We start from the raw sequence: 25,511 nt of genomic DNA, 5'->3' as shown, positions 1-25,511 counted from the left end.
GCTAATGTAAGAACTTAGGTGCGTTTTGGGGTGTTATCAAGAAAACCATGGAAAAAGACTCGGTCATTAAACTTGAAATTAACAAGGAACTGAATAGATAAGGACGGTTTTACACTTTTACACTGGTTTCCATGACTGTACAGTACAGGTACATATAAATGTATTCATACAGGCATCCTGTCAGGCCACCTCATGTTGATAACTGGGGGCCTTCCAAACACACTTCGACACTGGCAAGTGAAGATGGCGGATGTGTTGAGTGTTCTTCGCCAGTATAATATCCAGAAAAAGGAAATCGTCGCAAAGGGAGATGAAGTTATATTTGGAGAGTTCTCCTGGCCGAAAAATGTCAAGACCAACTATATTATCTGGGGGTACGTTAGCGTTTTGTTTCTTTTGCCATTGTATTTTGCAGGCCTGCAGCTTATGTATCGTTTGTGCTAGGAGTAAGGTATAGCTTGATAGCCACTAGATGCTAACCTAACTCTTAAACTTCCATACTTCATATACTTTATGATAAGTTAATCGCTTTGCTTTGTATGTGTCCAAGACCCAAAGGTCACTTGTAATGGCCTCTACGCGTGTATATATAGAGCGCATAACTATATTGGTTTGTCACGCAACACTAAACTTGATACCACGGCGTGTTGTCAAGTACAGTGGCAGTTATTTGTGTTTATCGGGGGCGGGGGCGTGTTTTAAAGCCTCGGGTTGTAGATAATCATCTTTGTTGGTATTGAGAAAAAGACCAATGTTTACGTGTGGGAAGACGAACTGGCCAATGATGAGTTGATTATGCAGTAGTCGTTTGTAAGTGCTCTGTACGATGCTAAAGTTGCAAAGGTGGTGCTTTGCGTAAATACATTATTTACTGAACCACGTCTGTGTTTTATCCCTCCAGAACCGGTAAAGAGGGCCAGCCCAAAGAATACTATACACTCGACTCTATTTTGTTCTTGCTCAACAACGTACACCTACCGCATCCGTCCTATGTGCGAAGAGCTGCAGTAAGTATTTTCAGAACACTCAACTGTATTTATAGAGCACTTTAAAACAACCAACGCTGTATTCGAAGTGCTTTTAATGGAGCAAAAAATAATTGATACATCAAACAACAAAACAATAAATTAATGACAAAGACAGTAGAAAGCTCAAAAAAAGTCAAACTAAAAGTCAAGTATAATGCTGAGTCAAAAGCCAAAGAATAAATCTCATAGAGGTCAGGTGGGGCAAGGCCATTTAAAAACTTGAAAACAAATAATAGGATATTAAAAAGAACTCTAAAATGTATAGGGAGCGTGAAGGGATGCCAGAGTAGGAGTTATGTGCTCCCTCTTATGAGTACCGGTCAAGAGACAAGCAGCAGCATCAGAATCAGAATCATCTTTATTGGCCAAGTATGTAGAACACACAAGGAATTTGTCTCCGGTATAACACGTTGCATTAGTATCATCGTAAACAAGGACATGACAAATAGGTATGGAAGGATATTTCGTAATGTAAGTGAACCGTAGTGCGGTGGTACCACCCAGTGACAACTGTGAGACAATGTGCAAAGTATCAAGCAGAGCTAAAGTGATCAGTACTATGACAGTTTGTACAGTTGGTGCAGAAAATAATTGAACCATTTTAGAGTGACCAGTAGCAGTATTTGTTGTACAAGAAGAGTGACTATGTCAGTGACTGTTTAGGGAGTTAATGGCTAGAGGGAAGAAACTGTTTAAGTGTCTGCTGGATTTGGTGGGCAGGGTGCGGGGGATCCAGGAGGATTTTCCGTGCCCTTGTCTTGATTCTTGCAGTGTGCAAGTCCTCAAGAGTGGGTAGGGCGGTGCCAATGATTCTGGACCAACTGGAAACGCTGGATTAAGGATTGGCTGACTACAAAATAAAGTGTATTATAGTAATCCAGATGGGATGTGACAAAGGCATGAATTACTGATTCAAAGTGCTCTTGAGAAATGGGCCTTTAATACGGTGAAAGAAGCTGTATTTAACAACACAAATTTAATGGTCCATTTTAAAATCACTGTCCAGTTTAAGACCCAAAGTCAATAGTGTTGGCTTAAGATAAGGAGCCAGGCGGCCCAAGTCTGCAGGATGGGATGTACAAGGGCTACTGGGACCAAACACCATCACTTTTGTCTTCTTTTCATTGAAATTCAAGAAATGTTGTGCCATCCAGGTCTATATTTCCTCTAGATAGGATAGAAGTGGCCTCAATGAGAAAGCGTCTTTTTTACTCAGCGGTCCATAGATCTGACACTCATCCGCATAACAGTGGAAGGATATACCATGTTCCCTTAAGATTGAACCCGATCGGAGCAGATACAGTGAGAACAGCAGAGGACCCAGAATAGAGCCCTGTGGAACACAACACCACAGTGGATGCAGTTCGTGCCTCGGAGTAACCAAGGCTAACACAAAATGTTTTGTTTTCTAAATCGGACCTAATCCACTTAAGTGCGCTACCGCCAAAGCCCACCAGGGGCTGCAAACGAGCCGACAGAATACTGTGATCCACTGTATCAAATGCTCGAGTTAAATCCCATAAAACCAGACACACATAGTCTCCAGTGTCATTTGCCAAGAGGATGTGATCAAAAACTGGGCTGTAACAGTTCTGACTCTGTACTATGGATCATCTTGAAACCTGACTGGAAGACCTCCAAGACGTTATGTTCATCCAAGAACACTGATGGCTTTGCCTTTTTGTCACTGTTAAAGTGAAAGTTCTGTGCCATTTATTTAGTCGTCTTTATTTACCCTTAACATTCATCTGTAGATGCTAGTCACTATTGGTTTTTAATGTATTTTATTCCTCCATGGTTTCATAGACAGAGAACATCCCTGTTGTTCGAAGGCCTGATCGAAAGGGCTTGCTTTCTTACCTTAATGGCGAGAGTTGTAAGTAGCATCCAGAATGTGACCAACTCACTTTAATGTATTCTCCTGGAAGAAGTTTTAATCTCTCAACTTTTTTTTCTGTACACAGCGACGTCGACTAGTATTGACAGAAGTGCACCCATAGAAATTGGTCTGCAAAGGCCAACACAAGGTAACTGCTCCATTTTAGTACATAGCATTTGTAGTCAGTGGCAGATTTTTGTAAAATACAGACACATATATTGTATTATGTTATATTTTAACACTGATCTCCTGATATGCTTGAGGAAACCGGTGATAGGCAGCTGCTCTTGCTGCTTCTTAGAACTACTGGTTAAAACGACCTTCTACAGTCTGTCTTATCGCTGTTTTTTCCCCCCCTTTATGTACTGTCATTTAGTCCATATAACGCCATAATGGTGGGTTACTACGGCTCACCGTTTTCCTTCACTGGGCATTCCCAAGTTGTCCTAACTTTTTTTCTGGCTCTTTGGCTGTTTGCTCAAAGCCTGAGGAGGAGTATGGCGTTCGGGCTGTAACTTAGGGTATCAAAAAGAGAGAGCCCAGAAATATGCCAAGATACTGCACTGAAGCTCTATGTTAAAATCCTTGTCAGGTGAACTCAAGTTTTAACCAATAAAAGCACATAATTATAGTAGGCTACTATATTCTACAATGAGACTTTTCTGGATGTATTTACTTTACGAGAATTAGTACGGCAGATGCCACAAGTGAAACAAAATAGTTTTCAGAATATTTTTGCAACGCTGCAGAAAAGGCAAATTTGTGAATAGTGAACCACAAATACTTTTTAAAAAATAATCATAAGGTTAAAGAGACGATATATTTCAGATTCTTCAGAAGCCTCAGATGTACTTTTGTACTTTCAAATTACAACATGTACAAAGGGCGAAAGTTGACATTGTTTTAAAATTTTATTTATTTTTTAGTGAAAAGAGCTGCCGATGAGGTGTCTTCAGAAGCCAAAAAACCCAGGATTGAGGTGACTATTTTGCACTAATCGAAAGCCCCTTTCACACAGGATGGCAGAACTGGTACATCACATACATAACAATAGAGTCTGGGTTCATCATCCATTGCCTTGGACAAAGAAGCCACCAAGTCTGCACAATACTGTGGCTGTGTGTGCATTCAGACAGTCACACAACATTTCCTTCACGTCCTTGTTGTAATTTATACTATCTTGCCTATTAGCCTCCATTTCTTAGCACCAGTTGTAATACACACTTTGTGACTTCTAGTCATATGGCACAACTTTTGACTTCTGTGTGTTATCTTGTTGTCACTTTCAGGATGAAGAACGGGTGCGTCTGGACAAGGAGCGATTGGCTGCTCGTTTGGAAGGCCACAAGGAGGGTATTGTACAGACCGACCAGATCAGGTAGTTGGTCCAAATAGTATGTACGCCAGGTGGGATGAATACAGCATAGTAAACAACTACAGGTTCTCAAATTCTCTGCTTCCTGCTCCTGCAGATCACTGTCTGAGGCCATGTCGGTGGAGAAGATTGCAGCCATTAAAGCCAAGATTATGGCCAAAAAGCGGTCCACCATCAAAACGGATCTGGATGATGACATCACTGTGAAACAGCGAAGTTTTGTGGATGCTGAAGTAGATGTTACTAGAGACATTGTCAGCAGGGAGAGGGTGTGGAGGACAAGGACAACCATTCTCCAGAGCACTGGAAAGGTCAAAGTCCACACAAAGTTAATAGTCCTAAATCAATTTGATGCATCTTTCCCCAAATACTTTTTTCCCCCTCCTCTTTTTTTTTTCCCGGACATTGAAAAATATAACACGTAGGTGTTACAAATGTCTCCAGAAAATTGCTGTTTGGTCTGGAATGAACCCTCAATAAACAGGTTCACTTAAAAATCAGAAAAATAGGATCATCAAACCAGCAATCATGCTCTTGTGAGCCCACAGATGGCATTGTCATTCTATGGAAAATTTGCACACATGAGATAATATAGCGCAGATGGCAAAATCCGCAAGTAGTTGTAAGGTTGTAAAGGTTTCTGACTGCCTTTAGATGCCACAAGATGGTGGCAAAGCAACACTTTTCTATTTGATGAAGCCTCTCCACTCACTCTAGCATATTTCCTTGCCACCAAGATGGTGTTCGTTATTCTTCTACAGTATCTTATGTATGGCTTTGGCCTGAGTGCAAGAGCAGTGAATAGGTGAGTTTTTCAACAAACGATGGGAGGACAGGTTCCTAGCAAAGAAAAGAAAAATCTGCAAATATGTGCAATTGTGTGTTTCCGTTTCTCTTTTTGCAGTTGACGAAATAAGCCTCTGCATTTGCCTGAACCTGCTATTACTCATCTGTTGCAGAACTTCTCCAAGAACATTTTTGCCATTCTTCAGTCAGTGAAAGCCAGAGAAGAAGGGCGAGCCCCAGAGCAGAGACCAGCACAGAATGCAACTCAAGTGGTAAAAATATTTGTCTCATTCTGGCCATTGTACGTGCATAAAATGGCGGCTCTTCACCCGGCCTACCTGCCAAGCTGTGGGTGGACAAACTCTTTGTGGATGCAGTATTATTTAAATGAACCAGAATTTAGACTTCACAATCAGGCCAAACTCTTTATGGCTTACATGCGGGCACCTTTTCGGAAATAGCAAGCTCAAAAAGTTCACTTGTTTGTGTCATTTCTCACTGCTGTGTCGGCAAGCACTCCAGCAACCCTAATATGTGTACACTAGTCACTACTGTAACCAGAACCTCTTTAACATTATGACGCTGTTGCTAATGATCACTGATATTTTCCAGGACCCTTCGCTAAGGAACAAGCAGCCAGTGCCGGCAGCCTACAACAGATACGATCAGGAGAGATTCAAAGGAAAAGAGGGTCAGTGTGGACCTGTGCACGTTTCACTTATTGGAATCTAAAATAGTTCCAGTGAATGATGCTGTTTGTAATTGTTGGTTGTAGAAACTGAGGGGTTCAAGATTGATACCATGGGGACCTACCATGGAATGACTCTGAAATCAGTGACGGTAAGCTCTTCCAATCCAACTTGATGCAGAACACCAAAACTGTTGAAAATGTTAGTGAGGTCGTCGTTTTAACGCGTCACTTTATTGGGTCAGAAAGGTTGCACGTCACCATATTTTACCTTCACTTGGTTGAAATCAGGCCGAATCCACGTGGATTACCCGCACATCATAAAAGCCGTCCGAAGCAGCAGCTGTTCATATCTTTGTGCGCAGTCTCATTTGCTCCGGCATGTTTTTGCGTGAGCAAACGGTTCTTGTATTGCATACGGGACAGAGCTGGCTTGCCACATCATTTGATGTGGCCCGCGAAAGCAAATCAAACATGTTGACTTCCATGATGCTTGCTAAAATTTTAACCAAAATTTTAAATTCTCACATGTAATAAATCTGAGATATATTCTAAGCATTTTCTTGTTACCAAAACCCTCATTACAGGAACTTAAAGTACAGTTGAATAAACCACTATTCTTGACTTCCTTATACGGTTTCACAGTCATAACGGCCCTCCAAGGGAACCGGGAACTATAATGTGGCCTGCGACAAAAAATGAGTTTGACACCCCTGTTGTATTGGATTGATTGTAAATTGATCGGTCTTGACAAAAAATTTGGTGTGCGTATTACGTGTTAAAGTGGTGACTCCTGCGCTGGTCATGTGTGAGCCGAGTTAGGTCAACTACACGATTATCAATCCCGATGACTGCCTAATGTTGGTTTCAGCATCGGACGGGACCATGCCGGATGACGCATGCTTGCCAAGATAAAATTATTTGAACACTCATTTACATCACATGATTGACAGCAAATCAAAATAGTTGAGGCAAACCATTCTAATGGCAGACATATATTGTTATGCCATTCCTGTCGGCTGATGTGATATTTGATCGGATCAGACCTTCGTTTGATGAAATTGTATGGGGTCTTTTGCATCACGCCGAATGTTTCTTTAAAAATGGCAACTGAATTCTAGACGAGTAGGTACTCTCTGTCCATTTTCTCAGATTAGTTTTTGTCATGCTTCCTCTTCGGTTGAATTGATTTGAGCTTTATCTCAAACAGTCAAAATACATTTATTAAAAAAAAACAAAGACATTACGAAATATGACTTAGTCCACATAGAAACACAAATTAAGTTTGAGAAGGGCAGAAGCAAGCAAAATCTGATCTTGCCCTGCCCCTCCTAACGATTCAAGTCATCACCTCCCAAAAACTTGAGCCATTGTGTGTGTAAATGTGTGCCTACGTGTCCCCCCCCCCATTTTCTTTTTCACATTGCATTGTATCTTAATATATCAAATTTGTCTTGCAAACCTAAAAATAATGCACTATACACATCTGTTTTGCAATTTAAAAAAATCATCTTAGTGATATGAAAGTAAAAAGAGTTATTAGTGGATTTAGCTAGAATACTTTAAAGAGGTTGCACATTTTGTCTTGTTACTAAGCAGCATACTCCAGTATTGAATTATTTCCCAGGGCTGAAAGCCATGGGACGTTAACAGACGATTGTAGTCGCATCCTTTGAACGGCACCCGCCAGTGGTTGAACAGAAAATGACTGGGTGGGTCGATGGGCTCCAAGCCAAGCTTGGCCACACAAAGTGCCACATGCACATCCTCAAGGTGCAGCTGGCGCACACTCTGAGATGTTGTGTAAATTTTCAGAGCCAAGTCTCCGGAGAGCACGTAGCCCGTCCCAGAACAGAAGGTGGGATACATCACGTTTGGGTACTCCTGTTCGGAAACGTACCACTTGCTCTTTCTGTCCCGGATGGGTGCATTATTGCGAATGACTCTTCCGGTAAAATAGTTCGTCTTGGGCTTGAGCTCTGGTCTGAGCAGCTTCCGAATCAGGTTCTCTGTGTTGATAAACATGTCACTGTCCGTCTTTATGACGTAGCTGGCCCGTGAGCAGTACCGTGCCACCCAGTGGAGGCCCATTAAGGTCTTTAGGGTCAGGTTGTTGTACGAATCCAAGAAGTCCTGCTGAATGATGTCATGATATTTCCGACTTTCTTCCTGGAGCATCTGTTGCTGGCGGCTTACCGCCTCGCCCTCGTCTTTTCCCAGCAGAAAGATTCGGACGACTGGCACGCCTCGGATCAAATTCTCATTCCCCCAGGTCTGTCGTATCGCGTCCCTTGCTTCCACCTGCAAGGCCTCTGTGGCGATTATGAACACCAAAAATGGCGCTGTAAGACTCTGTCGACATTTGACCGGTTCGTTGATGATGTAAGGGAAAAGGCCCTGGATTTCGGTGCCATTCGAGTCTCCCACCTCACTTTGGTTGGTCGTGGCGAGCTTAGGTGTTTCCAAAGCTGTGCCACTCTCAAAAGAGGTCCAGAGTGTCGTCCAGATCGAAATGCTTGTGTTCACTATTGATTTGTCTGTTTGAAGTCCTTCAACTTTGGACGGCCCTGAATTGCCTGCTGTGATATTTGGCCAAATGTGACGGAGCAGAAAGATCAGCAGAGCTACCAGTAAGAGGCAAAAGGCCTGTTTGGCAGACTGAGTCCAACAGTGGCGTCTTTTCAACTGCATGGCTCTGGCTTAATCGCTCTTGAAAGTCATCTAATTGTTTTGTGATGGCATAGTCAAGGGATTGTCATCCTTTGTCATGCGATTCCCAACCACAAGTTAAGGGTGAAGATCTGGTGGTGGATAACCTAGGAGACAAGGACGAGAATGGAATTTATTGAAGGCCTTTGGCTGACACGGCGCAGACGCGTTTAATTCTCAGGGTACACAAAGTGCCTTATTTCTGAATCGCCAGCTTTTGACCATCAATACAAATGTCATACAAAAAAAAAAAACAAACAATACCTGGCAGCCGTCACAGTCGAAGTCACAAGTCTGTGTGCCAAAGCGGAGTGTGCCTCACTCAGCTATTTATTGACGATGTGGGTTTTTTTTCTTTGTACTTTGCAACAAAGGCAAGCAAAGGCTCAAACAACAGAATGCCAAAAAACTTTGCATCAGGATAGGACAAAGATTAGTCCCGCTGTCAGGATAGGACAAAGATTAGTCCCGCTGCAGAATACCTGTTTTCACTTTTAGTTACCTGGAGGTTACATTTTGCTTGAATTTTCAGCGCCTAATCCATGAACCTTGATCTCACATTGTTTTTCAGGAAGGGGCTTCTGCTCGGAAGGCTCAGACCCCTGCACTACAGCCTGTACCACGCCCAGGTGAGTTCAACAGCCTGCTGCTCATAATGAAGCCTATCTGTTGCTTTTTGTTTTCTTTTCTCATACGTGTCACATTTCAGACTCGGCCAGTCTGGTTTTTAAAGCCAATGTTGTAAACGTAACAGTGATGCATAGACAGTGTTACAGTTGTCCACAAGTACCGTATTTTCCGTACTGTAAGGTACTTTGGACTATAAGGCGAACGTTCAATGAATGGCCTATTTTAAACACAGTTTTTATATCTAGGGCAGACCGCACTATACGGCGCATAGAATAGAAGCTATAATAGTGGCTGCTGTTATGTTATACATCCACTAGATGGAGCTTCGCTAAAGGGAATACAATGCAATTCAGCTTTATTTATATAGAGCTTTCACAACCGCTGAAGCTATAACAAAGCGCTTTACAGAACATTTAAAATACTACATTCGAGAAATCAGAATATTGATCCACTTATAAGGCACGACCGGATTATAAAGCGCACTGTCGGCTTTTGAGAAAATGGAATGCTTTTAAGTGCGCCTTATAGTGTGGAAAATACGGCATTTTGACAATGAGAACTGTTCGTTGTTTTTTCTTTGACGTCACCATGGTGGATTTGATTTTTGAGTTTCGATGTAAAGTGGAAACATTTCTCAATAATTTAATAGATTTCAGGGGGAAAAATAGCATGTATCATGCAGGGATGATTGTATTGAAGGGCTCAGTGGTTGTAAATACGGTATCACCATGATTTTTAGTGCTTGTCAATGTCCACTACCAGATCTTGATGCCCTGAAATAGATTCTCAAATCAAGCTATCGATACTTTTGATACTTCAGTCATTTGAACGGTAATGTGCAGTTTATAATTAACAGGCACATAGTGGAAAGTGCCAAATTATTGAGATGTTGTCCAATTGATACATGCTGGGTGGGAATTACTTTTTCTTCTGCCAGGGTAAGTAACGAATGCGTAAGGGCAGCGACACGCCATCATGCATCTGTTTCTGTGTGTCTTCTAGTTTCACAAGCCAGACCGCCACCGAATCAGAAAAAAGGTAAGATGAAACTTGACATTTGTAACGATCAATTTTTGTTCAAGCATGAACATGAATTGGATGGTATTGTATTTCTATTGTCGATAAATGATAATTGCTGCGCCTGAAAGTTGTGACTGAAAGGGGTATAAGTGTCGACAAAAAAATTCAAAACACGAAGAAATATTATGCAGGGGCGTTTTTCTGTCAGAGCTGTTGAACATTTGGAACTGACCCGAAAAGTGTCAAAAGTTTTGGGACGTATTAGTTGCAGTCAAGTGAAAATTGTATATGGTGAGCATAAGGGTGTAATGATTCATCAATGTGCTTGGGTTTGTGCTTTAGTATTGATACATACTGTACATGCTGTGGGCATATATCGGACGACATGACAATGGCATTCTCCCTACAGGTTCACGCACGCCCATTATCATCATCCCGGCCGCCACCACCTCACTCATCACAATGCTAAATGCTAAGGATCTGCTGCAGGATCTCAAGTACGTTGCGCCATCACGTTTAGTAGGTTCCAGTGAGATATGAGGAGGTGGATGAGGCGGCCGGGAATCAGTTGGATCTTTGCCTCCCACCAGGCTCGTCACCTCTGACGAGAAGAAGAAGCAAGGCATCCAGCGCGACAATGAGGTTCTTCTCCAGAGGCGCAAAGACCAGATCCAACCCGGTGGCAACACGCTCTCAGTCACAGTCCCCTACAGAGTCATCGACCAACCTCTCAAACTAGCACCGCAGGACTGGTAAGTTGTCAGAATATTTTTTTAAATAATAGATGAAGCCATAATGTGTTCATCGTATTTATTCGTGAAATTTGTGTTGACACAAAGAAATCCTGAACATCGGATATTGTCAACTTGGACACCATGCAGTCCATGTGTCCTGAATCTTTTGGGGTCGAACGGACTAATTGACGTGTTGAGTTCGATGAATTGCCAAACAAATTGTGGCACGAACAACACGGACGCCTCACTGAAATCAACAGGTGGCAGCTTCGCGGAGCTAACTAGCAGAAGTAGCTCAAGCGCGGGGCAGTATTTTACTAAAAATGAGCAAAATCTGTGTACCACTGGGTGATTTTTTTTTTCATTCGAGTGCCTTCATATGCTGGCACTGTTTTTAGGAAGGGACAAACAGAAATAGTGGAAGTAGAATTGAATACAGTAAATATTCTCTAGTACGGACTCGTGTTTGCGCCGTCCAATTTGTCCTGATAACAGAAATTCCTCATTTGGGAAATGAGCATGGTACATGTCCTTTATGAACCTGCAAGTATGTTGACAAAATGCACGTGTAACAACACAATCAATAAAATACAAAAATATACTGTCCAAAAACTGTTTATATAACAAAAACTGCAATACAGGTGTATCCCAAAAAAATCACAACAGTAAAATACGTACAGTATTTTAATGTTTATTTTTTTCTGTCTTGGGGAAAAAAATGTGTATTTTGGATTGTTTTGTTGGATGCATTATTTGGTTTATGACAATGTTTGCCTGCGTGTCATACAGTTTTCTTGCTAGTTGCAAGTAACTGTTCCGTTGATCACCGATGTCTGGTAATTCTTGTGCATACTGAAGGATTTTTGTTGCCATTTGCATTGCTTCCTTGATGGATGGTGGCTTGTCATCAGGAGTTGAATCGATGCCTTGTTTTTCAAAGTTTCGTAGATTTGCGTCTTCCCAACTCTGGTCTGCTGGATCTTTTTAACTTTGTGTCCAGCCTCGCTCAAACGGATGCATTTCACTCGCTCCGCTCCTGTCGTTACAGTTCTTCTACGTTTCGATGCGATGATCTACACGACGAAAGTGAATAAAGTTAAAATCTTTCGCAATTACAGTAAAACGCACGCCAATAAAAAGTCGCTTACACGTCTTCGTTTCGAATCTGATGAATGAAAACGGCGAAGTGAAAACTTGTTTCAGCATTGTGTCTCTTCCGTCGCATCGGGTGGGCGCTGCGTGTATTTAAGCTCCCGCGGCATTACACCTCCATCCGGGTTACGGGTAGCGGAATTTCCGCTTACGCAAGTTCCAGTAACACGTTATATCGTAGTCAAAATGTTAATGCATAGGTTTTTATTCCGGGTGAAGGATATTCCTTTCCATGGAATTCCGGGGGTGGGAATATTTACTGTACTATATATTGATATATAAGAACACCCCTCCGCCCCCCTCCTTTAATGGGAACTTCAAGTTTGCTGAGTCCTTTTCCTCTGCTTTACAGGGACCGAGTGGTGGCTGTGTTTGTGCAGGGTCCTGCCTGGCAGTTTAAGGGCTGGCCCTGGCTGCTGCCTGATGGCTCCCCTGTCGACATTTTTGCCAAGAGTAAGTGCTTTGCCATCTCGGTAGCTGCAAGGAAAGCGGAAGCCGCCCATCCTCAAACTCAATTATGAACGCGTTGCCTTCAGTTCGAGCCTTTCATCTGAAGTATGATGAAGCCAAGACGGACCTCAACGTACAGAAGTGGGACGTGACGGTCCTGGAGCTAAGCCGCCACCGGCGCCATCTGGACCGGCCCGTCTTTCTGCGCTTTTGGGAGACCCTGGACAGGTACCAAGCATGCCTCGCCTTTTGTGAAGATGATAATTAGCTGTTGACCGATCAATAAGGTGCAGGCTAGAAGCATCAAATTTGAAGAAAATTTGTTGTATCCTTCACAAAAGTGCACACTCGCACATGGGGACAAGGGTTCTAATTATTTTAGGATTTTTCATTCTATTTATTTTGGGTTTACTTTTTTTTTCTCGGTTGATTTGAATAGTTTTTAAACGCGTGTTTGCTAGTTTTTATTTTTTTAATTTTTTTTTTTTTAATGCTTTGGTTTACTTCAGTTTTTATTCGTTTTAGTATTCTTTTTTTTTTACCTTAGGAGTATTGGTCGATCACAAGATAGCAAATCAAAAAGGGGCACGATGTGCTGTATCATAAATTGAAGTAAAATTCTCCAACAGCTGACCTTCCTTCTGTCGCTACTAGGAGTGTAACACAAAAAAAAAAAAAACGGTTTCAGCCGGAAAACGTTTTTTGGATTTCAAAGAGCAAGTGAATCGAATCGTTACACTGTGAAATATCTCAAGATACGTATCAAATTGTCTTTCTATTGGAGAGATGGGGTAATGGTGCATTTCCATGGCTAACAGGTTAATTCCAATTTATGTAAAATGACGACAAAAAAGTCATTAGATCAGCCTCTTGAACTGAGCCGTACAATATTGAATTCAATCGGAATCCCACTGAGTGAAACCGAATTGTTCCACTTTCGAATTGAACAGTTGTCTCGCATCCCGCATCTTGAAAACCCCTCTCGAATCATCCTTTGTGGCGAGATGGCCAGCCGTAGTAGCTATGGATGTACAGCAATACCGAAATGAATACATTTCAAGTGAACCCTGACAGGTCACGCTTAATATCAATTGACACAGACGGAAACAAAATGCCCTTTTTTGGCTCTAGTTTTCATTTTTTATTACATTAATGGTCATGTTTTTTCAGTTTTAATTATTTCATTTGTTCTACTTACCTAAAATAACCGTGATGAGGACTGACTAATACACCCCAAAAAAAAAATTAAACCTTCTATTCCTCCCTACCTTAGCTTTAAGCCCATTAGAAATTCTACTATGATATCGAAATATCACAAATTTTTGTCAGCAATTAACCCGAAGACACAAACTCACATGCGTTTTGTTTTTTCCCTCTTGTTTCTTTGTCCTCCAGATACATGGTGAAACACAAATCTCACCTCAGGTTTTAAACTCGGATCGCAATGGCCAAAACCCGGGAATCCCGATCAAACCTTCCGGCCCTGTTACACTTCTCTCTCTACCCGTGTTGAGTGGCCATTCCATATTCCAACGTGATGCTCCTAGGAGGGGAATAGTGGAGCCGCCAGGGGACTCCCTGACAACTTGTAATGCAAATCTTCACAAAGAGGAGATTTAGCTAGTACGGGGCGGTGTTGGAATTTTTCTTTTTTTTTAATGTTCCAACATGGGCAAACCTACAACTCTAACTCTTTTCTATCAAAAAGATGCCGCATTGTGAAATGGATCAGCAAAAAAAAGAGAGGGAAAAAAACAACATTTAAGCAGCAAGTTTGGTCTCAGTGAAGACGAACTGTGGGACTCAACCATTTGGCGAAATCACTGTTGCCAAGTGCGTTTGGGAGTTTGCGTTGCGGTTTGATGTATATACATGATAAAATCCTACGGAGCCAAAGCGCTTTGGAGAAGAGATGAACGGATTTAATACTTTGGAAGGCTTTTGTCGGCTTTGTTTTGGACACATTGTTTTTGAAATACTCTGCCGTACAATGACTCTGTTACAAACTTCAGTTTCTTTCGTTGATGTCATGATAGAGCCAAGGGAAATTGGGTTTCTGAAGTGAGAAGACAATAAAGCCTATAAAAATGGACCGGTGTGACGCTGTTTGATTTTGAACCGTGTCGTATTTACGAGGGAGAAAACAAAGGGTCGATCCAGCAGCCATCAGCATTAATTCAAAGTTTCTCTAAGAGTGTCCTGATGTCAACTGATTAATTTTGAGTTCCAAATAAAACGCATCAACTGCAATCACAAATTCAAACACGGAACAATCAAAGATGAAAGTCTGATTATTTTGTTCTGTCATTCCACTATTCCAAAGTTGGGCTCTTAGTCTGTCATATGAGCTGAAATACAGTATGTGCCACCAGAAACTGAATCTGAATCATTTATATTTGGATTTGAATCGGCAAACTTGAATAAGTGCATTGAAAAACTGAATCTGAATTCCATAAATTGAATTTGTGTTGTTAAATTTGAATCTTTAGTTTGAACAACTGAATCTGACTTGTAGAATTTGAATTTAAATTCCTCACTGAAAATTGTGTAAATGTGTGCAAATTGAAATCTTTTCCATTCAGTGGGCTTGACATTTTACATTCAGCGTTAAACTAAAATGCTCTCGGTTTTCCCCTTTACCAGTGAATTTCATTTGACATTGTCCACATTTTTGAAAGTCCTTTTTGTGGAACTTGCTATTCTCTAACTTAGCCTGGTCACTTAACTCGGGTGTGTTGGAAGAGGGAGACTTCTAAAACACGGGGGGGGGGGGGGGCTGTGTGTTTTTGTTTCATTCATGTTCGGGCCGTTGCTCATGCGTGCATATGCGTGCGTGTTGCGTGCATATGTGCGCGTGTGCATATTTGGGTGCACGCACGTGCGCGATCGGGTAGATCGCGGGAGGTTGGTCGCTTCAAAAGTCGATCTTTGGTCAAAAACGTTTGCCCACCTCTGGTTTAGAGTGTCATCAACAATTGTTGCAGGGATACAAATGGATTAGAAGTATCATATAAGGCATAATAAAAGTGGACAACTTTGGAAATTTTCATGGATTACTGTATTGCTACTTTGTTGTTTCAACATGAGTGGACAGTCATTGCAACAGTGCGGAAAGTCCCCAAATAGACCAGTCAGTACCATTTTCTTTCCAGGTCAAGGTCCCTAAATGCCACAATTACGAAAAACATCAAATACTGATTCCAGAAAGTATTTACAGTGCTTGACTTTTTTTTTTTTCCAAAATGTTGTTACTGCCATATTCTGAAAAGGATGAGATTCATTTATTTCCCTCAAACTTCTTCACACAACGTTCCATACACTGGCTTGTTGTTGGGTGAACACTAACAGATGTTGCCAATGTTTTTAAGGGTGGATACACAGTTACCACAAAGGATTTTTTTTTTCTCACTTCAGTTAATAGATCCGCCATAGGGGGCAGCTGTGGCATAAACACTACATTGTATGCTGCTCGAATACATTTGTTCAGCTGTGTATGTACAATATAGTATTTGGTATTACAGCTTCATCCAAATCTGTACAAACAAGCTAAGCAGCCTCCAAAACACCACTCGATGGCAGTATTGCTCTACAACTCTTCGCTCTCCATTCTGTCTGTCAAGCATGACTACTTGTATTTATAATTGGCATTATTCCTACTGTTAGGAATATGAATCGATTTCGTGTTATAACCAGAAAAACGAACATATTATTCCATCTGAAAAGTAAGACCGTTCTCTCATTGGCTCCCACTTGATGCATTAATTAATGGACGCGACAGCTTCTTGTTTACTTTGAAATTTAGTATGTAGCCGATGTGTGCACATTGTGATCCACTGGTAGAGCTAAGATCGGTCCTAAAAAATCGAGCCTGACCCGAACCGGCCCGAGGGTATTTAAGCCCGACCCGACCCGAGCCCGATCACTTAGCTTGATTTGCAGGCCCGAGCCCAAAGCAAACCCGACATTTGATATTTTATTTGTGAAGGACTCGGGAGGAGGAGGGGTGATTTCTGACAACAAAGCCTGTCTCTTGTAACGAAATCTAAGTTAAACAAGATTGTATCAACATTTACATATTTTATATTTCTGTTGCTGAAGAGATTACATTAACCGACAATTTTCCATCATTGACGGATATTTTTTAAAGAGTCGACGGGGAAAATTTAAGGCCGTCCGTCATTTTGACGGGTTGAAAATTGGGCCGTAAACCACCGCAGCAGTACGTCCTTAAGAATCTAGCGCGGTACTTTAAGAGAGAGTAGCAGAGAGACAAGACAACAATAGCGTATGACGGAAAACGCTCTGTTACAGCTGCAGCTGTTGTGAAAGCGCTCTATAAACAGGATGTACAGTATTGTATTGTTCTGTCTCGCTTAAATACCCTTTGTTGCCGTTTTTGGCGACAAGCAAACCCGAATTCCGGGTTTGTGGTCCCACTATTTTGCTTTTTTTGTTGTTGTTGTTGTGTACTTTGTAACTGATTTGTTTCGGCTCACGTTTATTTTCAGTGTAATTCCACTGTCGAACACGAGAGAATGGCACATTGTTTTGGTTTCACACTGTAAATTTGAAAGAAGAATGATAACGGGAAATATTTCAGCTCAGCCTAGTTTTTGCCGAAAATTCATTCACAAAGGGATGACTGTCGGTTCATTTTATAATGTGCATCTTTGAGCAAGATTATTGATTTATATTGTAAGATAATAAATATGTTAGTTTGGAAAAACTGTCAAAACAAAAGTATCTTTTGTAGAAAATTTTTAACCGTTGCTCATGCTTTCTCTCAATTTGTTGTATGTGTTTAAATGTGTTTGTATTATTGTAAACGTTTCTTTAATGACTTCAAAAAAGACGAAGTGCCGCAAATGCTCATCCCCAAATTGTAATTTATTCATTACAAATACACTACTTATTTTTGACCGATCTGTGCCAGCCAAGCATTGTGACAAACGGGAAGACTCAATGCACTTCTGTTAGCTGGTAGAAGACGCAACGGCTGCTTCCATCTGTTGCAGATGGCAGCTTTGTGTTCAACTGAGTCAGCCCAGATTTCACATCAAATAAATGTTTGTTTAAATTAAGACGTGATCACCAATTATTTTCACTATATTCAAAGTTATGACAAAAATCTTGTTCCTGCAGTGAGACTTTTCTGATGTAAAAGAAATACCGTATTTTCTGCACTATAAGGCGCTTCGGAGTATAAGACGCACCTTCAATGAATGAAATCATTTTCATTTATAGGGCGCATAGAATAGAAGCAACAATACTGGCTGCGGTTGTGTTATGCATCCACTAGATGGAGCTATGCGAGGGAATACAATATCGCTTTATACAGAGTTGACAACTGCTGCAGCTGTAACAAAACGCTTGATGGAACATTTAAAATACGACTTCCAAGCAATCAGCAAGCTCCATACATAAAGCGCATCGGATTATAAAGTGCACTGTCGGCTTTTGAGAAAATTGAATGCTTTTAGGTGCGCCTTATATTACGGAAAATACCTTGATTGGCTCAATAAAGGGTGGGAAATTGCAGATAATAGTTTGAATTCCATGTTTTTGTCAACTTTTTGAGACACTAAATTGTATCACTTCTTGACTTTTTGGCTTCGGGGCATTCTCGGTGTGTCACGGTAAATCAAAGTAGGAATGAAAACTATGAAAGTTGTCCTTCTTTCCACTTTGCAGCCTCGTTCTTCAAAGCAAACATCACCATGTCCTGCGCAGAGGAGGTCGGTATTTACTTTTTGAGTGGGTGATGGCGCAACTGAACAATAATTAACCTATCCCAATCGGATTTGAGAGGATTTGCTCAACTTTGTCAGATAATATGACAATTCCTGACAAAATGTTCCTCAGCTGTCTTGGACTGGTCCTTGTCTTGTCTCACCCCGGAGTACTTCATGGTAGGTCACATTCATTCTGATGCTGTTTGCTGAACAGATATAACTGCAGCCTCTCTCTTGCTTTTGATGACTTTTTTTTTATGGTGTTGTTGTTGTTTTTTTTTAGCCCAAAGCTCTGCAGACCACTGTTCTGCTCCCCAGCTGGAGGGAGGTTTTTTAGTGCCTGAACTACAATCCTATTTGCATGAAAGCAAACTCGCATATGCTTGCAACTTTGGACAGAAACCAGCAGTGGAGGGCTGGTGGGCCACCAGTGTATGCCTGAATGGCTTATGGTCTCATACACCACAATGTATTGGTGAGTATAATCTAGACAGTAAATTAGCGTCAACTATTTTCAATTTAAGGAACTGTGTTGACATTTTTACCATGAGAACAAAACGGTAGCAAATTGTGCTCAATTCAATGCCTTACCTGGATGCAGTTTGGTTGCTTGCTGCTGATTCCTCACAGGTTGGAGTTTGACCTCAAATCATCTCATTTAAATTGCTGCTTGCAAAATATACTGAGATTGTTTGACTAATGGAACGCCCTGGGTGACCTCGACTAGTATGAGCAGAAACATTATCTCATAGGGCACCGTAATGATGACCTCATTTTTTTTCTTTAACGGATTGATAATGTTCAACTCCTTGTCAGTATGCCTGATTCTTGTTTTGTGTGCTCCACTTAAACATTCATTCATTCATTTTCCGATCCGCTTTCTCTTCACAAGGGTTGCGGGGGGTGCTGGAGCCTATCCCAGCTGTCCTTGGGTAGTAGGCGGGGGACACCCTGAACCGGTTGCCAACCAATCGCAGGGCACACAAAGACGAACAACCATCCACGCTCACACTTACACTTGGGTACAATTTAGAACATGCAATGCATGTTAGTGGAATATGGGAGAAAACCGGAGTATTCGGAGAAAACCCATGCAGGCCCGGGGAGAACATGCAAACTCCATACAGGGAGGCCAGAGCTCGAATCGAACCCGGTACCTCTGCACTGTGAGGTCAATGTGCTAACCACTGGATCACCGGGCCGCCCTGCTCCCCTTAAACATTCAGAGTAAAATCAAAAGAGATTTCTGTTTATTGAAAGCAAATGTTCTTCAACTACTTGTTTTTTGAATGTTACAAGAACAAAGTTCATGATATTGCACCTTTTATTCTGGAAACGTCACCTTTATTCTCAAAGTTCTAATCTTTAAAAGCACAAAGACAAAATCGAACTGTTGTATTTGTCAAATTTAACGAGGGAAGAAGTGATGCTTTAAGTCAATATAAAAAATAATGTATAACTTTAATCTCATAAACAACCAATTCATAGGACATGCGGGGGAAAAAATACAAAAATATAGAACAAAAAACAAGACAAAAAAAATCTGTGAATTTGTGAATGGATGCTGAACTGCGAATATGCAGAGGTCAGCTGTAGTTTTAAGTTGTAATATCACCAATCACTACTAGATGGAAGACATGTCTGAATTCTGCTTACACTGGGCCAAATATATTTTTGCCAATTTGGAATCATATGCAGGACAACTATAATACCTAAATAATATTATCACACTGAGTTCTTGCACTTATTGTTGGTTTATTGCGCAACAGTTTTGTGCTGTCCTTGAATGGTCATTTTTAAGCGAGTCATTTAAGCCCTGGGCTGTAGATCTCAAGCTCGACTTATACTACACTTTATGTTGTTGTTGTAGTGGTGGTGATTTTATAATTAGCCACGCTAATAATTAAGATTTGTTCTTTTCACACATGCACTTCTTTAAAAGAAAAAAAAAAAGAATCATAATTTTGCTTTCCTCAGATGAAAACGCCTGCTTTACACCAGATATTCCAAATGGAAAATACAATGAAAGTCCTGAAGGCTTGTGGTACAAAGAAGGATCAGTCATTCGGATAAATTGTGACGAAGGATACAAACACAAAGGTTTGGGAGCAACAGCCACGTGTCGAAAGGGGGCTTGGTCAGCTTTGCCGGTTTGTGAACGTATGTCCCATCACATTCGCCAACTAAGTGCATGCACTTGTACACATCACATACTGATACAATATTTCCATGACTTCTTTCCAGGAAGTGAAATGTCTTGTAATGAGCCGCCTAATATCCCGCACGCTGTTGTCCTTCACAAGTACCAGGACATATATGCAGCAGGCTCTGAGGTCCACTATGAATGTGAAGACGGATACAGTGTTGAGGGTGCAAACTCCAGGAAGTCTGTCATTTGTCTTGCTGGGTCCTGGACACCAGCTCCAAGCTGCAGTAAGTTCAAAAACTGTCCTAAGATGCACCTGCAACATTTTGGTTTTCCCAACTTTTTGTTGTTTTGTTACTTGTTTGTATTTTGATTTGATTTATTTATTTATTTTTTGTGTCAGCAATATCCAAGCCAGGTCCTGAAGATGATGGAGACACATCAGGTGGCATGACAAAACCTGTTGATGGAAGTAGGTTAATAACACAACATAATAAAACAATGACATTGATCAGACAGAAAATGTAATGTAGAAAATGAAAATGTTTTCACCTTCCTGTCAGGTAGAGGAAGGGGGCAGGGTGGTGGTGATACTGATGCCAGAGTTGGTGCTCCTACTGGTGGGGCCACTACTGGTGTCAGTACTGGTGGTTCTACGGCAAGTGAAACAGGTGGGTAACTGAAAACTTTCTTTGGCAAAACATCTGTAGAAGGACAACTCTTTTGACAGCTGTACTTACTCATTGTGAAATCTGTGCCCGTGTTGTTGAACCTTGAGCTATTATTTCCGTTATTTGAATGGCAAGAGTTGGATTCACAGGTTCATTTGTCTGAAATTGATTGCATCCATGTGAAGACCCTGTCAAGTAAATGAAGAGATTTGTTTCCAAAGATGTTTGACATATTTGAAGATAAATGCTAAAAATGTGCACAGATTGACAACTATGTAGTACTGAATTTTGGTGACATAGTGTTCAGTTTGTTTGATTTTTGGAGGTGTGTGGTTAAAACGGTAGCTAGTGACGGTCTTTGGCCCCCTGCTATGTCAGAACCTGAGCGCCTTTGTTTCCATCAGCGGTTATCCAGTGCACTTGCTTTATACTAAGACCTAGTAACTTAACAACTAGGAATGTAACGATAACGGCCATATCGCGATATTAAAGTTGGCACGATATTGTCGTCGTCGTGTCACAATACTGTATTAAAAGGAGCACGTCCGTTAAGTAGGCCAGGCTGTTTTCCATTTGTGCGGTTCTAGCACCCTCTAGTGGTGAGCAATTCAATTTGATATCGGCATGTTTTGGCCACCGACGTTTGCGACCCACGCTTGAAAGGGGAACGTAGCACGTTTGAGTTCCTCCACAAATGAACTCAATTCACAATGCACGTGCCTCAAGATAAAGTCTTATTCCCGTTATCAGCCGAACATAGGAATTGTGAACTAACCGGATACTCTGCGCCCCTGAGCCGATAGGACCACTTGACTTAAAAAAAAAAAAAAAGACTGTCCAATCCTCTTTCTTGGTCACTGCTCGTATGTTTTATTCATTTATTTATGTAATCGTTAGTTTTTATACAGTATCGTGAGCTTTTTTATATCACCAACTTCCGCACAATATCATGATAAGCTAAATCGTGAGGTTCATATCATAACATTATTGCATCATGGCGTTTTGGCTATCGTTACATCCCAAGTAGTAACTCTCTTCACAGCATGGAAAGCACTCTGACCACCTGCTTTGATACAACGCAGCCCCGAAAGACTTTAAGCAGAAGCTTCTCTAAATCTGCAAGATTTGTATTTATTTTGAATGATACTTTGCACAAGACAGGCCAGTCATTGAGGTCAAACGAGTATGTTCCTTCCAGGCATTCAGTCGATCCATTACAAGCCATCAGAGATTATTGTTGTTTATTTTAGACAAGTAAAACAACATCCATCTACTCTACAGCATCGATGTTGTAGAAAGTTGTCCAAAACAGCCAAGTAGACTTTATCTGGACATATTTACTGAAATAAGAGTTCCTAAGATGTATGCTTTGCCACACGATTGAGAATTAAAATCGAGCGATTGTGAAACTAAGTTGAGCATTTTTCTTTTTTTCTCTGATCAAGGATCTGTAACCATTTCTGACAAGACCGAGAGCTCAAATTCACCCCTGGTCATAGCAGGTACATAATTCATATTGATATACTGTACTGTGCTCAATGTTCTGGTCAGGAATGCAAGAAAATTACAAACTGTACAATTAACATTTCATGGATAACATGAATACAGTGATGTGATTTCAGCTTTAAAAATTAATCACTGGACATGTTTTTAGCAATTACCTTTGGACATGCATAATCGGAAACAATTCACTCTATAGGATCGTTAGAGTGCAAACCTTGTCTGATGCCGTCTTGCTGTTTTTTTGTTGCTTTTGCTTCCAATATTTAAACCCAATGGGTATTGTTTTAACTTTAAGACAACTTAAACATGCTTAGTTATTGTTGTTTTATGTTTTCCAGTTTCCAACTGTGGATCATACCCAAAAGTTCCAAATGGTGACGTTGTGCGAAAAAGAACAATGTCGGTAAGATATGCGTGCAATAGTTTTTACAAAAGGATCGGTCCAGAGACAGTGGTGTGCTACAGTGATGGGACTTGGTCAGAACTACCTACATGCAAAGGTAAGTCAACTTACCACTACTTTTTCACACTAATGCTAATACTAATCCAATTTGTCATTCTTTACGTTGTGCAGAAGCATTTTGTCAACTGAATCTTGACGAGTACGCAAGCTACAATTTCCAAGAATCTGGAACATTAATTCTAAAAGAACGAGAAACCAAGAGAGTTCAGTGTATCTGGCCTGATTTCACCAGCCGAATTTCGTGCACGAAAGGGAAAATTAAGATCAGCTCATGTAAGTTCACACTTCACACTCTCAGTGATCATTTACATCACCGTTGTCATTACTACTTTCATTGTTTCATTGCTTAGGTTGTCACGACATGGACCACTATTATGTAAGTGTGTTTCTCAGACCATTAGAAAAATGTATTTCATGTATTATAGATAATCATTCATTCTTAACCGATGATAAGCATGTCTGCTTGATAGTTTTCCACTGAGATTCATCTGTTGCTAACTTATTTTTTTCTGTTACATTTTGGAAACAGAATAGGTGCCACTGACTGATGGTCGTCCCTTGGGATACTGCTTCCGCATGAAGACAGCAGTACAGAAAAGCATCCACAATAGTTTGTCATTAAAAAAAAAACAACAACAACAGTATTTCCTTTATATTGTCTGCACACTTTCTTCTAACAAGTTCACAACAAGTTTTAGGAATTAAAATAGATCGGGGCAGCACGGTGGAGGACATGTTAGTTAGCATGTCGCCCTCACAGTTCTGAGCTTTGAAGAGGGTTTGGATCATGTTATCCTCAGACTCTCGTCTCCTCTCTCTCTCTCTCTACATAATTATGTCACTTGTGTATAAAACTATTTTTAACATTTTATTCTTCGTTCGCGAAAAGCACACCATGCGAACCCTTGGTGAGAGTCGAACAGGAGCCATCTGATGGCATTGCTGAGATAAAGAAGTCTGTTCACGGCTTGACTTGGGAGTGGCTGGGGCTTTACATCCGGACCTCATGATGAGACGAATGCTGAATTAGTCTTTCTGTCTACATTTCAATGCGGCACATAATTGCTGATTCAAAACAGGCGGGCCGCCTTGACAAGACATTGACTGCGGCGGCGTCTCTTAATTATGTGTTTTTTTTGTGGGGACTTCATGCGTGATGACGCCATCCGACACACAAGCTGACTAATGAGCATGAACAGAGTGTTCTTGGCAAAATCTTTTCACTCCTTCACTACTTTCATGACATTCTGAACAGACGCAAGCTTCACAGCCACCCCCAGGACCTGCAAGGGTTTAGTGCCAGCTCACGCCGCTCCTAAGGAGGAATCAATAAGTGTTAAATCGGAGGCAAGTGCCACTGAGAGGACCACGGGCCCTCTGCTTCTGTTATTATGTTCTGGTTGGAGTTGATTGCGAAGAACATAACACGCTAGCTGGTATACGCTTTTAATACCTCCGAGCGTGTCACATAGGCGCCATTTGCGGGCTGACGGGAGGAAATGGCAGATGGGTGTAGAACTTGAATACTTAATGGATTCAGAGAAGTACATTTCGTCTGCGTTCTGTGTATAGCATTTGCATGTACTGTGGTGTATTGTCTGGAGTGTACATTTCAATCAGATTGTCGGGCGGGAAAAGCTGTGTTAGAATCATTCACCCATTAGCAAGCTTTGCAGAGGCTTGATAACGATCCTGATTATTTGAATCGGTCGTGTTGGAGGAGGGAGATGTTTAAAACAGGCTGGAATGGGGCCCTCGAGGACCGGGGGAGTCTTGGAGTAACCTAATATGTATATGGTATATGTAAAAGGAAGCCCGAGTACCTGAGAAAACATCAAGCATGGGAAGAACGACCACACAGACTGACATTTGAAGCCAGAACCCAATTGTGAGACACAGATGCGAAGCTGCACGCCACTGTGCTGCCCTGTTTTGCAAAACGAACCACCTCGCGAAGATTCGATGAAAGACGTGTTGCACTCACAACAACAAAACTGTTTCTTCAATATCATATTTTGTTGGAAACCAATTTCACTCAATTATATATATATATATATATTTTTTAGTCTGTGATTTGCCGCCCAAATATGTCTGTTGAGGAAACTTTTAGTTGATAATAGGTGGATTATTAACCAATCAGAGCCTTTATACCAAAATAAGCGTAACGACCAGCACAATAGCATTTTTGTTGCCCGCGCGATCCAATTCGAGGAAAAAATGGGGACTCTTTCGAACAGGAAAGTTATCAGGTACAATGGACAATCTCGTTGGATCTTGTCACCATGGTAACCCCGGACCCAGACCTTGTTCACTGAACCACACGTTTGCGGTTTGGGAGTGCGAAACGTCTAATATACGTCATTATTCAACACATACACATCAAGTGTATTGAAAGAAATCGTATTTTCATGTACATTAAGTCAGAGAGAGTGAGATATCCAGTTTAAATACAATTTCTGGCTGTCGAGTAAAAAAAAAAACTCCCAGGGACTTGTTTGGATTGAGACCCTTCAAGATATTGCGGTGCTGTCCTTTAACCCCCGCG

At 41.2% G+C, this 25,511-nt stretch overlaps 3 protein-coding genes across 4 annotated transcripts; 2 read left to right on the top strand and 1 right to left on the bottom strand.

The window, feature by feature from the left end:
- The first annotated feature begins 236 nt into the window (after nt 1-236).
- Nucleotides 237-14,543, top strand: cdc73 (cell division cycle 73, Paf1/RNA polymerase II complex component, homolog (S. cerevisiae)). Its single transcript, XM_086128590.1, has 17 exons — nt 237-374; nt 902-1,007; nt 2,835-2,904; nt 2,993-3,055; nt 3,834-3,886; nt 4,197-4,285; nt 4,380-4,593; nt 5,242-5,340; nt 5,681-5,759; nt 5,844-5,908; nt 9,037-9,094; nt 10,098-10,133; nt 10,525-10,612; nt 10,706-10,867; nt 12,354-12,454; nt 12,538-12,679; nt 13,847-14,543. Exons 1-17 carry the CDS (start codon nt 244-246, stop codon nt 13,881-13,883), a joined length of 1,593 nt encoding a protein of 530 aa, XP_085984716.1. The 5' UTR covers nt 237-243; the 3' UTR covers nt 13,884-14,543.
- On the bottom strand, nt 6,407-19,014 carry LOC147194477 (beta-1,3-galactosyltransferase 2-like). 2 transcript variants are annotated; one of them, XM_086128592.1, is made up of 2 exons: nt 18,775-19,014; nt 6,407-8,572 (listed from the first exon to the last, which is right to left on the bottom strand). In XM_086128592.1, exon 2 carries the CDS (start codon nt 8,445-8,447, stop codon nt 7,305-7,307), a length of 1,143 nt encoding a protein of 380 aa, XP_085984718.1. In that variant the 5' UTR covers nt 8,448-8,572; nt 18,775-19,014; the 3' UTR covers nt 6,407-7,304. The 2 variants fall into 2 exon arrangements, with proteins under 2 accessions (XP_085984718.1, XP_085984719.1); XM_086128593.1 differs by lacking the exon at nt 18,775-19,014 and adding an exon at nt 8,730-9,046.
- Nucleotides 18,192-23,610, top strand: LOC147194476 (complement factor H-related protein 1-like). The gene is made up of 11 exons (XM_086128591.1): nt 18,192-18,360; nt 18,467-18,658; nt 20,161-20,343; nt 20,428-20,616; nt 20,733-20,805; nt 20,897-21,000; nt 22,446-22,502; nt 22,842-23,003; nt 23,078-23,239; nt 23,317-23,342; nt 23,496-23,610. The coding sequence occupies exons 1-11, from the start codon at nt 18,285-18,287 to the stop codon at nt 23,508-23,510; spliced, it is 1,239 nt and encodes a 412-aa protein (XP_085984717.1). The 5' UTR covers nt 18,192-18,284; the 3' UTR covers nt 23,511-23,610.
- The last annotated feature ends 1,901 nt before the right edge of the window (nt 23,611-25,511 follow it).

The sequence above is a fragment of the Hippocampus guttulatus genome, chromosome 14 (assembly GCF_054856545.1).
Source record: "Hippocampus guttulatus isolate MCC_2025c chromosome 14, RoL_Hgut_1.0, whole genome shotgun sequence".
Taxonomy (NCBI): Eukaryota; Metazoa; Chordata; class Actinopteri; order Syngnathiformes; family Syngnathidae; genus Hippocampus; species Hippocampus guttulatus.
Note: the sequence above shows the minus strand (reverse complement) of the source record. Positions and strands in the feature narration are given on the sequence as shown.